Consider the following 16,860-nt stretch of genomic DNA (forward strand, 5'->3'; position numbering starts at 1 on the left):
CATCACTGTGCCATCCAAACATTTTGTTAGTCCCAGGACTTTTCTGTGCCGTTATTATTGTTTTATGAAATTTCATTTTTGTTAGTCCCGGGAGTTATGTGTGGGTTTTTTATTATCTTATGAAATTTCATTTCCTGTCATCTTCTGGGATTAAACTTTGATCGGAATACGTGGGTTTACAAGGCTTGCGGTGACAAGCCTGACCCCAGAAGGTGAGGTGTAAACCCTCCACCTCCGGCGGGCAGCCAGGGAATGTGGGACACCGAGCCCAAAGCAAGCAACAACTGGGAGCGGGATGCCGGGCTCCTTACTCCCATGCAGTCTATCCCACCTGTAAAACCCACTCCCCTGAGCCATGGCAGTAAACCAAAGAGCCCCGACTTCCAATTACTTGCACTGCAAGATCCTATTATTGTTCCCACACTAATACAAGGCTTTAAAAAGCCTCTCAGCTACCCCTCTGGATACATCACCCTTCAGCAAGCAGTCGCAGCCCATTGCTGCGACTTCAGCGCGTCTCAGTTTTCACATTCCCTTTTCCCAGCGGTTTCCTCGCCACTGCCTCCATGTCACCCACACAACGCCACGTTTCACAAAAAGGCGCTTTGTCTGCCATTCTCCTGCCGCCTCCGCCACCCCAGCTCCAGTGATCTCCCAGCCCCCCCACCAGCTGCTGCAGCCCCCACCCCCTACCCCCAGCTACAGGAGCCAAAGCCGACAGGCGGCCAAGAAAGGGGAGCTGACCTCTGCCACCCCGTGTTAATGAATGCCCTCTCCAGAGGGAGCAGGGGAAGGCGAGGGGGGTGGCACACGGCCAGCCCCTGTGAGCTCAACCGAGGGATGCCACAGAGCCGGGAGCACAGCACATCGGAGCCCCCTTCACAAAGAGCTTTTGTGGATGCCACCGCTCCAGCCCGTCGACAGCGCGCTGGGCAGCACAGGCTTTTCTACAGCTTCACCGTCAGCTGTATCAGTAGCCGGGTCGTTACCACAGCTGCAGATCTGCCAGGACTCTCGTGCAATGCTCTGAGGGTCTGATATCAGCCAGAAGAGGACAAATGTAGACAAACCATAAATGTGGACACACCATCCTCTCGTAGTCGTCCCCCAGCACGTGTACGCCAAGACACAGTGACTTTCTTTTCAGCAAAGGCAGCTGGAATATCGGACACTTGGTAGCCCATTAGTCTGCTTTTAAGACTGGTGGGCAACGCAGCAGGCTGGCCCAGAGGGTTTTTCCAGCCTAATGTCACATTCAACCTTGTCAGTTCAAGTTCACCTCTCTCTCTCTCTAGAAGATAAACCATCTGCTTAACACTAGGAGACGCAGAAGGAAAAAAGATGTGCTCAGATTGACTCGAGAGGTGCTTCGGGTAACGTGTCCAACATGAGCACACAGTGTTCTGCGTCCATGACAAAAACAACAGGAAAAACCTGCTCCTGCAGGCCTGCCAAGCTGGGTTTTCAACAAGTGGCAACATATCAAGCGGTGATGAACAGCTCCTGATTCAGGGAATGATGCACTTTCCCAAAAAGCCTCGGGGTTTGGATTTTTTTTCCTCAGTAAATGGTAGCATGCTGGGTGCCATACAGGATGGCTCCTGCCCAAGAATTATCTGATGAGGGACCCAGAGGACAGTGCCAGCTAAAGGACATTTGGAGGTGGTTGTCAGCTGTGCTGTCCCATACAAGGTGTCAGAATAAGGCAGAACCTGTATATGAGCCCCTGGACAAGCAGCTCAGGACCACTCAGTAAAGTGATTTGATGATTTGTACAAGGGCATCACCCCATGAACAGGCAGCCCCCAGGGCGAAGGAAAGGAACAGTAGCCCATTAGCGAACTCAAAGAGGAGGCACCACGGAAAGAGACATCCAGCACACGCAGAACAAACACAGGCTTCAGGGTATCACTGCCAGACTGGGACCATCTGCAACAGCTCAGCTGAGACCCCAAAGCAACTTAAGGAGAGAGCAAGTCCTCTGGACTCATTGGCCTGCTGAGCAGCAGGGAAAGAAAGCTTAGAAACCACATTTTGGAAAGTGTGGAAGGAACCGTGACATCTCTTGTGGGGGTGAGAAATAAGTCAGCTGCAGCTGCCCGGGCAGACCGTAGCCAGGGTACCAAATAACATCCCAGCTGGTGCAGGTGAATGTAAGAATTGCGTTTGTGTTGTGGAAGAAAATGTGGTGAGGTTTGGTAACGAGCTGGATGCAAAGAAGGGAGATACCGGCTAAAGATGCAAAGCATGGTGGCGTGGCAGTTGACAATGGCACTATGGCTAAAGACAAAAGTGTTGGTAGAAGAGATGCTGGGGGAAAGCAAAGGGGTCAGAGTGGGGACAGCCACATGCCAGGGAGACTGTCCACAGGGCAGGAGGCTCTGCAGCCTCTGACGGGGAGCAGAGCTTAGGCAGTATGGGTCAGCTGCCCACGGTGCTGCCTGTGACGCTTGTGACTCATTCAAGAACTGTGTCCCTGGTTTTAAAGATCCATTTAATTTCTGACACAACTTCATCTCTCCAAGAAATATCAATAAAAGTTTTAGAAACTTTTTGATGTTGTGGTTCCATACCAGAACTGGAACAAATACAGCACAAGGAGGAGGAGGAGGAAAGCAGGCTTTTCTGGTTAAATGTTTTTGCCTCCCAAAAACTGCACACACAAGGGCCCATCAGAGCACCCCTCTGGTTTCTGGGAATGCAGAATATCCACTAACACACTTACCCAAACACCTCTGAACACACACACGTCTGTTCACAGAGACTGGTTACCCACATGAGGTTAACTCTTCTTTGATTCTTCCACTACAATCAGAAGTTACTTTTCCTTTTTATATTCGTATCTCTAAGCCCCATCAGTGGCAAGTGCCCAAGCACTTCCAAAGTGTTCTAACAAATCCCTCCAGAAGGCACGTAACATCCCAATTTTACAGATGGGGAAATTAAAGCAGAGACAGAGGTTAAGACAGCTAATTGCCTACGGACATCAAGTGAGTCAGTAGAAGAGCTGGGAATTGATCCCAGGAACCGTGTCTTCCATTCCTCTACTCCACCCACCAGTCAGTACACCCTACCAGATGGTTCTTATCATTGGACATATGGACTAAATATTGCTAAGCTGGTGTAGAAGATTCACTATTTAATTAAACGTCCTGTCTTCTATCTCCATAGGATGCACAGGGGAAACTCCAGCCAGAATCCCATCTGGACCCACTCAGGAAACATCTCCGTGAAGCAAACAAAGCCTGGAGGCAACCACAAGAAGTGTTCCCAAACCTATCAACCTGCCCTGCAACACAGAACCCTGCAAGGCCAGGAAATAGGCTGCAACTCAGGAGCCTCAGAAGAAGCTCGTGTTGGCAAAGCCTGGCTTCGACCAGTGTGTGCATGAGCCAGCAATTAGACTGGGAACTACTTTGTCATGTGAAGGCTCTTCCTCCAGACTTCACTGGGCACCACCAACGCTGCCCAACTGGAGATACCAGCCGAGTCACAAAAAGCAGATGGCACAATGTCATCTACTTTCTTCTTGCATTAGCTTTATCACATCACAGCACTGGTGTTGGTAGGACAGAGACACCAGTTCTGCCTGGCAAACATCAGATGCTTTCTTGCTTTCCAATCACTACCAAGGACACTTGAAATATCTCCTAAAGTGGTTATTCACGATGCAGAGGGAGAAACTTTCCAACAGAGAGGCAACAGAAAGAGACCTTCCACATCACTGACAGACAGATCAGCAATTGCTTTCCCGGCATGGACCTTACAAAGTTACAGCAGCATCTCAGTCTTACAGACAGGCACAAGATGGGTACATCTGCCTTTCCAGCAGAACCCAAACCAATTTCACATCCTTCTGTTCCCCCTTCACACCCCGCACTCTGCACCCAGTGCGACGCAAGGGGAAAGCCATGCATCATCAAGTCCGCAGACAAGACTTCATCCCGGAACATGCTCTCCTGAGTACAACTCCCTCAACACGTGGCTGGAAGAAGCAGGCTCAAAGCTCTTCTGAGCAACCTGTAGATGCAGTTACGTGCTGATCAGGAAAACACATGCATACTTCTGCCCAGCAGGACATACAGGTGAGAACCACCAGCCTGGATGTCTCCATCACTCTCTCAACAAACAGAAGAGGGCTGGACACCATTCCCTTTAGAAGGTTTTGCACCAATACAGATAATGTAGGAATAAAACCACAACACCTTTCCACGTGTGCTATAAGAGCCGGGCAATCCTGGAAGGTGCCTCCTGCTAGAGGAAAGCAACTGCACGTACCTTTCATCCCAAACTTGGACCGCCGGCCATACTTGTTGATCATAATAAAGAGGACGACCAAGAGGACACAAGCAAAAGCTGCCAGCCCAACCGCTATGGAAACCTGAAAGGAAAAAGCCTTAGTCAAGACAAAGGAATTTAGGAGTCTAGACTGGAAATGCAGCACCTCCTTGCCCAGTTAACCTTTCTGTAGGCTCACACCATCTGCTGCAGCCCCGTGGATATCAGCTGTGGAGGAAAATACAAGCTAAAGCAAAAGGGCTCTAGCACAGCTTGGAAGCATCACAGGCTGTTTTTGCAGGACTGGGAAGTCTGGGATTGCCCTGTCAGCAATGCTGTTCTGGGACCAGTTCCGCCCAGTCTCTCACTCCGTGTATCTGCAGGGAAGGACCACCTCTGCTCCAGTATCTGGGCTCTCCCTTCGCTGCACCGCATCACGAGCCTCCGTTTCTGGCACAGTGGTGATGCCACAATGTCACAACACTAAAGCTATACTAACCTGAGCTGGGAACACACAGGAGCAGCAGAAAATTCTTTAGAAAGACCAACTCTGTCTCCATCCAAACATCCCTCAGGACAAAGAATGAGGGAAAATAACACACCACAAAATGAAAACAGAAGAAAATAAGCAGAACTGAGGGTTTTTTCCCCCCTAAAACATTTGGTTTTCCAAAAGCCTCCAGTGGTTCCCTATTTATTGTAATTTTTCATAGTAAATATTTATACTACAACAGTGTCCAAAGTCCTTCACTGGAACCATGGTTCCACTGTGTAAGTGTACAAGCAGAGGAAAGAAAAACTTCTTCCCCTAAAGGGTTTACAATCCCAGGCTTATTTTAATATTTATGAATATTTATTCCTTCAAGCCTTTGCTCGAGATACTTTTATTGCATTGATGTAAACAACAATTTCTTTGGCATTTGTCCAATTGTTCTCCTGTACTGGGTCTTGTGATGCATTTAGACTTCACTTCCTTTTACAAAACTGTATTCTGCTATAATAGAAAATACATCATTTAACCAAGAAAAAGTAATTTCATTTTGCAACCCTTTTCCTGCCCTCAATACATTAGCTATGAAATTTTTACATTTTTTATTTGATCCTTCAGCTTGTTTTTTGTGCTTTATATTTAATAATCAGTGCACGTTATTACTCGAGTCTCACTGTTCAAAGCTTTCACTTCAGTTACAGGAGATTTTCAGCTGGATGAGAACTGAAACCAAGGTGGATTGGGTTTTGTCCATTCCGTTAACACCTGGCATGTTTCAAGATATTAAAACTTTCAGAGAATCAGAGCAATTGTGTAACATGCTATTTTTTTCCCCCAATACTTATACACACATTCATATTTTTTTCCTTTTTCTACCTGGATTCTGCAGAAGACAGACAATGTTGAGATCTGATAAGCTGTAGGCTTTCTTTTCTTTTTCATTTTTGTCATGCCCTGCAGAGCAGGAGAGAGGGCGAACTGGCACTGACAGAACTGAACCAAGCTAAATCCGAGTCCCTCACAGGGCTAAACTTAACAGATCAATAATGGTCTGAAACACACAGTTGCCTGTTTGTTTGTTCTCTGGGTGCTACTTCTTTAGAGTGAGAATTTCTGACCCTTCAAGCAGCAACTTCACAGGATCCCTTATTTTCAAAGAGCTCCCTAGTTCCACTGCAGACCCAAGAGGATCAGATGGTTCATGTCAGTATTTTACTTGCCTGACACAAGCCACAAAATCCTTCTGATTGTTGACTTGAGTCATAAAGGAAGATTTTTTCCTTGCGAACATCTCAGAACAGCACAGGAGTGTAAATACTGAGTCATCAATAACAAGTAGTGCATGCAAAACAGTTTTGTAGAGAAGAGGACAGGACTCACCCCAAAAGTGTCCTCCTCTGGTTTGTGGGTCACAGTGATCGGCGGGGTGGGACTCACTTCATAATCACCAACTGAAACCAAAACAAAGACAGAAGATTCAACGTGGCTCCCACGGGACTCCCAAGGCACTAGCATACCCCCGATGCCTGACCTAACGCGAGGCAGCTCACCCCTAACAGAGGTTCTCACTTTGTTTCAGAAGGCTCCAAAATCAACCATCAGAGAGTTCCCTGTGCACATCGGCAGAGAAAACACAGATCAGGAAAACACTGATGTCACTCCAACTTTACAAATGAGAAACACTTGGGTGCCTGGATGGCCTCCATCCATCCATCTCCTGGAGTTTTCAGAAATCTACTGGGCTAGGTAGGGTCAAAACACAAGACTGACTCCAGCAGAACTTGATCCAAAGAAACAGTTACTGGGGGGGGGGGGTGCGCGGTGAGAATCTGTTGGGGAATCACAGAAATCAAGCCCTGCTTCTCATCTCAATCCACACTAGAGAGCATGTTGTCAACGGGCCATGACACACAACTGCTTTGGGGACTGGCCAGCCTGCATCTAGTTAAGACCCCTTCTGCTGCACCACAACCAACCATCATTTCCACTAGGACCTTCTTCAGGACATCACTACAGGGAAATGAGCATCTCCTGAGCTCTAGAAATTGACTACCCAGCTGATCAAAAGCTCCCCAGCCATCTTGCTCACGTATGGGTAAGCCAGGACTTTGTGCAGTCTCTGCCAATTTGCTTTTGGCTTTCTGATGTTTCCTCCAGGAGCCCATAAGTCAGAAGAGCACAGGAAACCACAGAAACAAAACACCCACCATACACAAAGGAGGAGGAGACACTTACTTGAGACAAAGTTGTCTGTACTCTCTGTGGAAAGGACAAAGAGAAGCAAAACAGTTAACAGCACAGCAACCACAGAAGTGGTCTCACTCCCAACCCACCTTAGAGACACCCCACCACCCCAAAGAGCCCAGGAAACCAACTCTTCCTAGTTTGTCCTGTCTAGCAACTGTAACTTGAAACTGCAGCACATGTGTCAGCAGGATATGCTGGAGGTCAGGATAGAGAACACAGGGGTAAGCAACTGTGCAGGGCCATGGGCTGCAACAGGAGGGGAGGGATGCTACTGCAAGTGAAAATGGAGAACAATTAGCAGCATGCTAACCAAACCTTTGAATGGTAGTTAAACGATCCTGCTTTCAGCAGGCGAGCTTGCTCGACAGACACACAGGGCTCAGCAGGACCGAGGTGGAGGGGAAAGGAGCAGATTTTGCCTTACATGGCAGTGTTCACCCAAGGACAAAGTCCTTCGAGGATGAGGACCAGCTCCCAGGGACGAGAGCCCAGCTTGGGGCCAGGGGACAGATGTGACATCCTCTGACCTCTGTTTGAGCCACGCATAAAAGCTAATAACGTCTGAACTGGACATGGAGATTGTGGCTGTCCTAGAGCTGCCTCTTGCCGAGGCAACACCACCAGTCCCTGCTGTCAGCCTCTCGACTGCTCCAGTAAAGCTCCTTCAGCGCCAGAGGTGGCCGAGGCCCCAGACAATGAAGTCTAAAGCTCTCGGTGACACTCAGTTTACATAGCATGAGAATAACGTCAGCTTTCCATTCACTTGCCCATGTAAGAAATTGAGCCTGATATTAACTGGAGTTTACACAGCTTTGCTGGCAGAGGGCTCCTGGAAGGATGCTGAAACGTTCACACTGAAGTATGGGTAAGGTTTGGAAGGGAAGTGTAAAACAACCCCCGGGTGACAAACACAGCTTTCCAAACCAGGGGAGAAAAACCTGAAAAAATATTTTTCTTTCAAGTCAAGCAGAAAAGTAACTTTCCTTGGCTTTTTCTAGCAAGGCTGGGGGGTGTGGAGGGATAAAAGAGGAACAAATATTTCATTTGGAGACTATTTCACTATTAAAGCAGACAGAGTCCAGTTGTAAAACTCTTGCTGCTTCTACATTTTCCCTTTATTTTTCTCCACTGGACTAAGGAAATTCAGCAGAAACCAACAAAACGTTTTTCCCATTAAACCCTATTTTTAAAAGTATAAAACACAGACAAGAAATTTCAGCCAATTTGAGTTCTCTGAGAAGTTCTCAAAGAGTTGAACACTCATCACAGGGGAGGTAGGTACATTAACCTTTGTGTATTAAGTAAGGAGGTGGTAGCTTATGATAGAGATGCCAATGACAACATGCAATGAGATTTTTATCAGGATATGACAAATCTGCCCTGGGAGCCACTGCCCTGGCTTCTGGAGCCACATCATCACAGAACAGCAGGATATGGCATGGGGCACAGCTCCCATCCAGCTTCTAGCAGCACCTTTTGCCTCTCATCCTGGAAAGCACAATCTGGCACAGTACCAACGAGAGGTTGCGGACCAGGGGTTTCTAAAAAAACATGGTCACGGGTTCTTTTCTATGCTGATAGGAAGCCTTCCAGGCACTGCATTTTCATTAAAGACTAATAATCTCATCCTGGGCAGTGACAGCAAAACCCTTGCATGTGTGAATAGCTATAGGCAATAAGCTTCTTGAATGAACCACCCTGGGGAACCGTCAATTTGTGGCATTTTCTGGAGGAATCCACCTTCAAATGGGAAATTATAAACGTCAGCTGCATTGAATGTTAATGTCAGCTGTGGTACTGGACGGAGCAACGAACTTCAAGGAAAGTAAATTACATCCTGCATTGGGCTGACAGGGTCTGCCAGGGTGAGCAATGGCTTGGGACTTTGGATCAGAAGAAATAAAAGAAACTAGTCAGTTCCTGCTGAGAGATGGTTCGGGGTCAGAAAGTACTCCACACCAACACGGCACACAAGGCGTGGGTGAAGATGCACTCACAAGGGCAATATTTTACATATTTCACACCATCCCATTCTCCCAGAGCCTCTGACACAAAAGGATCTTCAAACATCAACGTGCCTTCCCACGTCACACCACAGCACAGATCCACTTCCAAAACCAGCTCTCTAGAACAGCAGATCTGCCCCCTTTTCTGGAGGTCCAGCACCTACTTAAGAGCTGCCCCCGTTTCACAGATGGGGAAATTGAGTCACAAAGGTGGAACCTGACAGAGCTGAGACTGCAGACCTGCACACCTCTCCTCACCCACCTACATTTGATAAGCTGCTCTTCTGCCCTGACAGAAGGAAACATAAATAGGTCAGATAGCCAAACAGGGCATCATCCTTGAAGCCAGAATGCAAATTTTCCACTCCTTTCCATATCAGCTCATTTGTTCAATTGTCAGATCTTCAAGGCAGAGATTTGGGTTTGCATTTATGATATCTGACCTGCGGGAAAACTCTGTGTACATATATGGTGTGATATAAATAATAAATGAGAGTACCGTTGGTATTTTTCTATATTTAGCAAACGCCCTATTTTGCTGGATTTTCTTGGGCTGCAGGGGCCAATTTAGAGCTGCCACTTTCTCATGGCATCATTCCTGAAGGCAAAGGCAGCAGCTTGCACAGACCTTAACTCCGTGATGGCCAGCATGGTGTTGCAATGCCGGAGAGCAGACCAAGACCCTCCATGCTCCTATACAGCAGGCAGATCACCACAAAAGTCTCTACTGTAGTCCCCAGAGCTGGATCTTCATGTCCTCAAATGCTTTTTTTTTTTTTTCCCCCTTCTTTTTTATTCCCCTTCAGTTAAACCCTGAACCACTAGGGAATACAACATGGAATTCCAAACAATCGGGTAAGAAATCCCAGCAAACTGATGCAAAGCAACTAATTGAGCCATTGCATCTTTTGTAGACCTGTCATTCTGGGATTGCACATGTTATATTCAGAAAGAAAACAATCCTGACACTGCTGCATCCAGCTTTAATCATTTCACAAATGCAAGCTAGAAGAAAAACAGGGAAGAGCTGCATCACTTCAAAGGGCTTTCTTTAGCTTATAACTGGCAGCCACATAGAAGAACACTTTCGCTCAAAAAAAATTGGGCAACCTTTTTGGGGCACACCAGATCAGATCCAATATAACTGACCAAATGTACATCCTATTCCCACTGAAATTCCTGAAGATCTAAAAAAAAAAACCCCAAAAACTGCAGAATACATTACACAACAAAAATATCTAAATCAGTCTCTCTCTGCATTACAACACCAAAGCACAATGGAGTAGGAGAATCACACTGGTCAGAAGAGGCCTCTGGAGGTCACCTCTTCCAACCTGCTGCTCAGACAAAAGCCAACTTGAGTTGTCAAAGCCTTGTCTAGGTGCAAGGATTACCGATGGGACCATAGTAAGACCTTTGATTTGCAAGCAACCCTATCGAAATAAACTGAATATCCTACCTGGAAAGGGTTTTTCAAGGAAGTGTCCTTTGATGGTTTGGTTGGCTGAGCCCAGCTGGTTGGTGGCCACAATCGTGTAGTTGCCATTGTTGTAGTGAGTGGGTTTGTTGAAGAGCAGGCAACCCTCAGACACTTCCCCTTGTTGGTAAAACTCCATGTGGATGATCTCTGTCTCCCGGAGGACCTGGCCATTGTGCAGCCAGTGAAGGGTGGGAGCTGGGTTCCCATGCACTGCAAATGCAATGCAGTGCTCCAAGTGTAGCACCGGCTCCTCCAGAGTTAGGATGCGAGGGGGATCTAGCGGAGAGAAACATGGCAGGCTCACAGCACACCTCCACCCACATGATGTCTCTGTGCACCATGGAAGTTAAGGTTATTGAAAACACAACCTCCAAAACCACTTGTTCCTTCTATTCTTCCCATGGATGCCTGCAATGAAGCAGGGCTAAATCACAATAATGCTCCCTGGAAAGGAGATCTGAACCATAGCCAGCTCTCTTGGGCTTCTGAACAAGGGTACAAATTAACAACATGGATGCTCCCCTTCACCAGTCCAGAAACAGTTAAGCTTGGAGTTGCCCAGTCCGCACGCCTACCGCTGCTCTCCTTCCCCCCCAGGATCATGGGGAGGCCGCCTGTCCCCATTAAGGGCACCAAGGCATAGCACTGTTATATTACACATGTGCAAGGTGCCCATGGGAGCTCTCCAGTCGCACTGAGCAACTCCGGATTGCATAGCTGTGGAAGCAAACATCCCTCAGTAACTGCCTGTCCTTGGGGGTTTTTGACTGCCTGACTATCCCAAAGGAGTTCTTGCTCGCCGAACACCCTCCAGGGGTGTTTTAATTAAAGGGAGTAGAGTGGGAGAGGGAAAAGAAAAGCAGAGACTCCACCTGCAATTTATTGCATATGCATCGTCTTCCCACTGGGACACCCCAATAATTCAAATGTTGCTCTGCCATTGCTTCTGAAACCCCATTTACAACGCCTACATGTAAGGTCCCAAACCCCAAGGCTAGCGAGGTCCGAACTGGAAGAACAGAGTTTTATGCAAAGACAAAGGACACAAAAACATGTAGGTCTTCCCTAGAGCTCTCCTTTTCCTGGTACCATCCAGCTGCAAAGACAATCCATGGGGCATCCACAAGGAACAAAAACAACGCACCAGCTTTGAACCATCATTTGGGAAAAAAAAAAAAAAAGACAGTGAGTTTTTCAGGCAGCGAAGGTGATAGAAGAGAAAAAAGGTGCAGAGCTGGTTGAAGCTGAGCAAATTCTCCCACCAGCACCCAGCTACCCTGAACCACCCAGCCATGTCCCAGCCACCTCCTTTCACTCACAAGCCTAGATGTGCATGGGGCTTGTTCACATCTATCTGGCAAGGAGGATTCAAAACAGGCAGCCACCTACACGCACAAATCCAGATCTTTTCAGCGTGAAATTACAGCCTGAGTGATGGGTCTGGGCAACAAGAGCAGGGGTAGCAGAAACTGTCAGCAGCTTATAGGATTACACAGGGGAAAACAGGCATTGGCATGGTGCTGTTTAAGGCGTGGAGGAAAAGATGCTAAAACACAGCACAAAAACCACCCACCTGCTGACCAATCATCTCTGAGCTGATCTAAACTTTAATTACCTCCATTCTTCAATCCATCAATAGTACTTATAGGGAGGAAGATGAAAGCAGTAAAGCATCTGCTCTCCTTTTTCTTATCCCTTGTGACTGCCTTGTCTACAGGACCTCGTGGCTCCTGCACTGCACTGGACAGACAATATGCGTAGGTTCACCAAGACTAGCCAGAATCCTGCACAGGTTTCTGCTCTATCTGACAACATTGGAGGTGGGGGTCAGATTTTCAAACTACAGAGTAAGGGCAAATATTACAGACACAGCAACATATAGTAAATCTCAGCTGCCTGAGAACACAAAGCTGTGCAAACTTCCTCTTAAGGTCAGGTTTGTGTTAAGTTATATTAGAAAGCACAAAGAAAGTTTAGCTACTTGCAGCTAAAAGTGAACAGTTGAAATGTGAGACACGCATGTTTACGTGGCATTTGCAGTTTAACTTTGTAGGAACAGATCTGGGAGGAAGCACTAGCATCCCTGAAATCAGAGGCAAGATTTACACTAGCTTTAGCAAGGGTGACATTTAACCTCTCACGTAGCATCAGGGCAAGCAATTCTCTGTTTGTAAACAGAGTTTTAGTCCCTCTGCGGCTCTTCCTTACTCTGCTGGATCTTCCAAGAGATGGGCGGAGAGATGTCCACCACCACTGTGGCACTGCTGCTCCTCCTCTGGTCTAGTGCTCATTTCTGCATTCATGGAAGCAGCAGGAAAACAAAAACACTGACACTTGAGAGAGCTATATGAAGATCCACTTCCTCTTCACTGCACTCAGCTCCTAATCCTCACCCACAAAACCAGTATATCACGAGTAGCAAATGGCCATGCATTTCAAAGGTTCCCAGGGCAGCCCTCCAGCCTCTATATGGTCAAGGTTTCTCCATAGCTACTTACAGTAGACTGTGAGCAGCACACTGGCATTGCTCATCCCCACCACATTCTCAGCAATGCAGGTAAGTAGGAATCCGTTGTCTTCACTGGTGACATTCACCAAGGTCAAATTGATGGCATGAACGTTGGTCCAGTTGAGGTTGGTCTAAAAACCCCAGAGAGAAATACAGATAGAAATCAATGTCTGGTGGGCTCCTCTCCTCCCCACTACTGACTGTCCCCAGAAGATGAGGATCACAGTTTCTACATAAGATGTCAGATCTCCAAAATCCAAGGACAACTAGGATCTGGGTGAAGGGAGGTGTTTCCTCACCTCATTAAATGCACCACATCTTATAAGAGGAACTACTGGGAGAGGGGAGAGCCAGAGTTGTAGCGCTGATAAACATGGCTCGCCTCTAGAAAGCTTGCTTAGCTGCCTATTTCAGCTACAGCTATTGCAGACACCTTTGTAAACAGGTGGTTTCATTAGAGGAGACATGAGTTAATTCAATTAGGGAGCACTGAGATATGAAGCTATCTCCTCCTCACTTTCCAGCCACACAGAGGGAAGGCTTTGCTGCCCTCACATAGTTCCCATGTGGTTCTCATGTGGACAGGGCACAGCCTCCGTTTTACTTTGGATACAACCATCTCACTTTTCTCATAGCAACTTCCACCATCTACCTGACCCTCCCCTCTGCATGCACAGACCTGGGAGACCCATGGCAGCTCTCTCGCCCTTGCCACATCAGGCACAGGCAGCACTAAGGTCCTCTGGCCCCTACCTGGTGCGTGTTGATGGAGTGGAGATCAGCCACGGTCCAGTCGACATCAGGCAGTGGTGATCCTGAGCCGTTGCAGGTGATGACAGCATTCTCCCCTTCCTGCACCGTCAGATTCACATGGCTCACACTGATCTCGGGGAGGTCTAGGAGAGCCAGACACCAAAAAGCGCTCAGGTGTGGAGCAGCATTTACTACAGCCAGTCACAGGACATGTGTGTGGACACAGATCCCACCAAGCTGTTTCCCAAATCAGCCTCCACCACCCTGGGATAAGCAGCAGGAGGTAACAGCGTGTCCTTGCCCTACCAAGGAAAGGAGGTGTCTTGGAGATAGGGGAAAAATGTAGGCACTGTAGATGTGCCAGCTGAACAGACCCTCCCGTCACATTGAAATCCGAAAGTTGCTGTCCAGTTCTAGCCGCCCTTCCCTTCACAGAACCCCCATCCTCATCTCTTCTACTCCCACAGAAGCTGCTCGAGGCCAGTCACCTGGAAAGGGAAAGCTGTGTGTGACTGGGAGAGGAACCAAAGCATTCCCACCTCCTGGGACAAGGTACAGAGCACCCAGAACTCCAGGTGATAGAAGCATCCCCCTAATTTACAACAATCCAGAGAAGATGACCAAGGATGTATCCTCATAATAACTACAGCTCTCCTAATACAAGGTGCCCTTGCTGTTCCTTGGCAAAGGCAGAGAGATTCAGTGATTTATGGCAGTTCTGATTTACGCCACTTCCTTACTCGCCACCACAGGCACCAAATATCCTTGCAACATGTAACAAGACAGCACTGGTTGCAAGAAGAAGAGCAACCAGCCTTCTTGCACAAGTCAGGCTTTCTGGGCTGTTCGTAGAGGCAAAGTGGGTAGGCAGGGCATGGGGGAACTGAGCAGTGGTGCCTTCCCATCATAGGGCAGCAGCATCCATCACGCCAGCCTAAAGCCATGGGATGAGGATACACACCCTTTCACTGCTATCAGGGAGTGACGCCAGGAGGGAAGCAACATTGTACTGACTTTGAAGGATGCCAGAAGAAAGAAGGCAGCAGCCAAGGCCTGGTAAAGCTGCATAGGCGGCAGGAATCAGTGGAGAGGGAGGTGGGAGGGACATGTATGGTCACTAGTGGTTGAAATGGTATCAAACATGGCCACACCAAGCAACACCAGCACCAAAGGACAAAGATAAATGAGGTCTTTTTACAACATCCTTTGAGTGGTCTTAAAGCTTGAACAGAAGGACTCTCCTTTGGAGGAAAGCAGATCAGTGTGGCTCCCTGTGCTTCCAGGAGACTGCAAGGTCAGAGAAGGTGCTCACTCTGCACCCCAGCACGTTGTTCCCAAATCAGCACCCTGCTGTCCCCTAGAGTCTAGTACCACCACTGATGGAGCTACCTCTCCTCCAGTCCCTCATCCCTCAGGATTTTTTTTTTTCCTCTAATCGTTGCAGATTATTCTTCCCATGTGCGGAGGAAATTACAGCACACAAATCTTTTTAGTTCATCCACATGCAGGCACACTTTGGCCAATTTCCAAAGATGAACAAAGGGACATCGTGAACTTCGGGTGGGTGTGTTGCAGGGGAGGGGGAATCGTGCATGCTGTTTGTCTACGGCTGCTACAAGAAACATACCCAAACTCCCAGAACAAAGGACAATCATCAGAAAAAGAAAACCTCTGGTTTTCCTCCTCCTTTCAGCCTGTCAGTTTGACAGCTGCTTGTGTATAGACAGTTTAATTGTTCTGCTGAAGGTACACCTCCTTCCCCTTACTCTGCAAAGGATGCTTTCCAGTAATGGCAATAGCAGAACAAAAACTGACACCAAACAGGCAGCTGATGCGTGAACAAGGTGAAGGAAAAAGGGATAACTATTGAACGTGCCTCATGTTGCCCCTGGGGCCACTGGACTCTTTTAAACATCAGCAGGAAAGAGAAAGAGATACAAAGTCACTTTGCCTCTTCCCTACAGATAACTGGCTTTGAAATGAAAAAAAGAGAACAGAAGAAAATTAACAGAGGCTTGTATTTCCTAAGAGTAATTATGAAAGATACAGTGGCAGTCTTTGAACAACATACTGTTCCCAGGATCTGTTAAGACAGACGAAGAGCAACATGAAACATATCCCTTTTCAAGGCATCACGCAGACTCATCGCAGACACTTCACCAAGCAAGATCATTACAGTGAAGGAAATGCCCCGAATCACTCAATACCTTCACACATTCAGAAACAACAGCCCCACCTTTACCCAGATACTCTATTCTTAATCCACAAACTACCCTAATCAGCTTCCATCATCTTATTCTTGACCACATGGTGGGATTCTGCTACACCAAGTTCCCCAAGAAAACGGTTGAGAAGATAGGACAGGGCTCCTTCCCGGCACCCTCCTGGCCTCCCTCGTACCCGCCCGCAGGAGTTCTTACCGCACTGGGTGATGTTCATCTCCTGCAAAGGGATGATGGCTGCATCCATGTTCATGCAGTAGAGCTCCTGGTACTGCAGGTTTGCCTCGCCCTTCTCCTGCCAGAGCTGGATCCAGCGGATGTCACAGCTGCAGTTAAAAAGGTTCCTCTCTAGTCTCCTATGGGCAGAGAGAGCGTGAGAAAGGATGGTGGGGTGGGGAAGGATGAGCAGGGCCATCACCTGGCTCCAGGCTCCCTGAGGAGGATAGCCACCACGCCGGTGCAAGGGGCCCTTCAGAGCTAAAGAAGAATCTCCTCCATGTTATTTGCCTGGGGTCTTCTGGTACTCGTTATTTATGTCTCTTCTGCCTTCAGAGAGACAGAGGTTACACACCCATGCATTCACACCGTCTCCTTCATGCATGCACACAAGGTTTTACATCTCCCAGAGCCGCACACAGGCACATGCAACGTCTTTCACCGCAAGATCTGCACATCTGCAGCTCAGTCCCGCAGCGACCCAGACACCCAAAACATTCATCCCTCAGCAAAAGAGCAGGCGGCTCCCCACTGCCCTAAAACATTGATTCACATCTTCAAATCCTACTTCAGTGGGCGTCCAAGATCCTGCTGGGTAAAGCACACCTGCAGCCCCCACTAGCACTCAGCAAAGCTGGCAGCTCTTCTCCCAAGTACCT

At 47.9% G+C, this 16,860-nt stretch overlaps 1 protein-coding gene across 3 annotated transcripts in view; it reads right to left on the minus strand.

Annotated features, from left to right (window-relative positions):
• Positions 1–16,860, minus strand: part of NTRK3 (neurotrophic receptor tyrosine kinase 3) — a 217,933-nt gene that overhangs the window by 138,327 nt on the left and 62,746 nt on the right. For all 3 annotated transcript variants that reach the window (XM_040601974.1, XM_040601977.1, XM_040601976.1), the window contains exons 5-11: positions 16,184–16,341; positions 13,764–13,906; positions 13,000–13,141; positions 10,481–10,777; positions 7,004–7,027; positions 6,149–6,219; positions 4,279–4,381 (exon numbers count right to left, since the gene is read on the minus strand). In XM_040601974.1, coding sequence (XP_040457908.1) covers positions 4,279–4,381; positions 6,149–6,219; positions 7,004–7,027; positions 10,481–10,777; positions 13,000–13,141; positions 13,764–13,906; positions 16,184–16,341 — 938 coding nt within the window. The remainder of the gene's footprint in view (positions 1–4,278; positions 4,382–6,148; positions 6,220–7,003; positions 7,028–10,480; positions 10,778–12,999; positions 13,142–13,763; positions 13,907–16,183; positions 16,342–16,860) is intronic.

This window comes from Falco naumanni, chromosome 7, assembly GCF_017639655.2.
Source record: "Falco naumanni isolate bFalNau1 chromosome 7, bFalNau1.pat, whole genome shotgun sequence".
NCBI classification, from domain to species: domain Eukaryota; kingdom Metazoa; phylum Chordata; class Aves; order Falconiformes; family Falconidae; genus Falco; species Falco naumanni.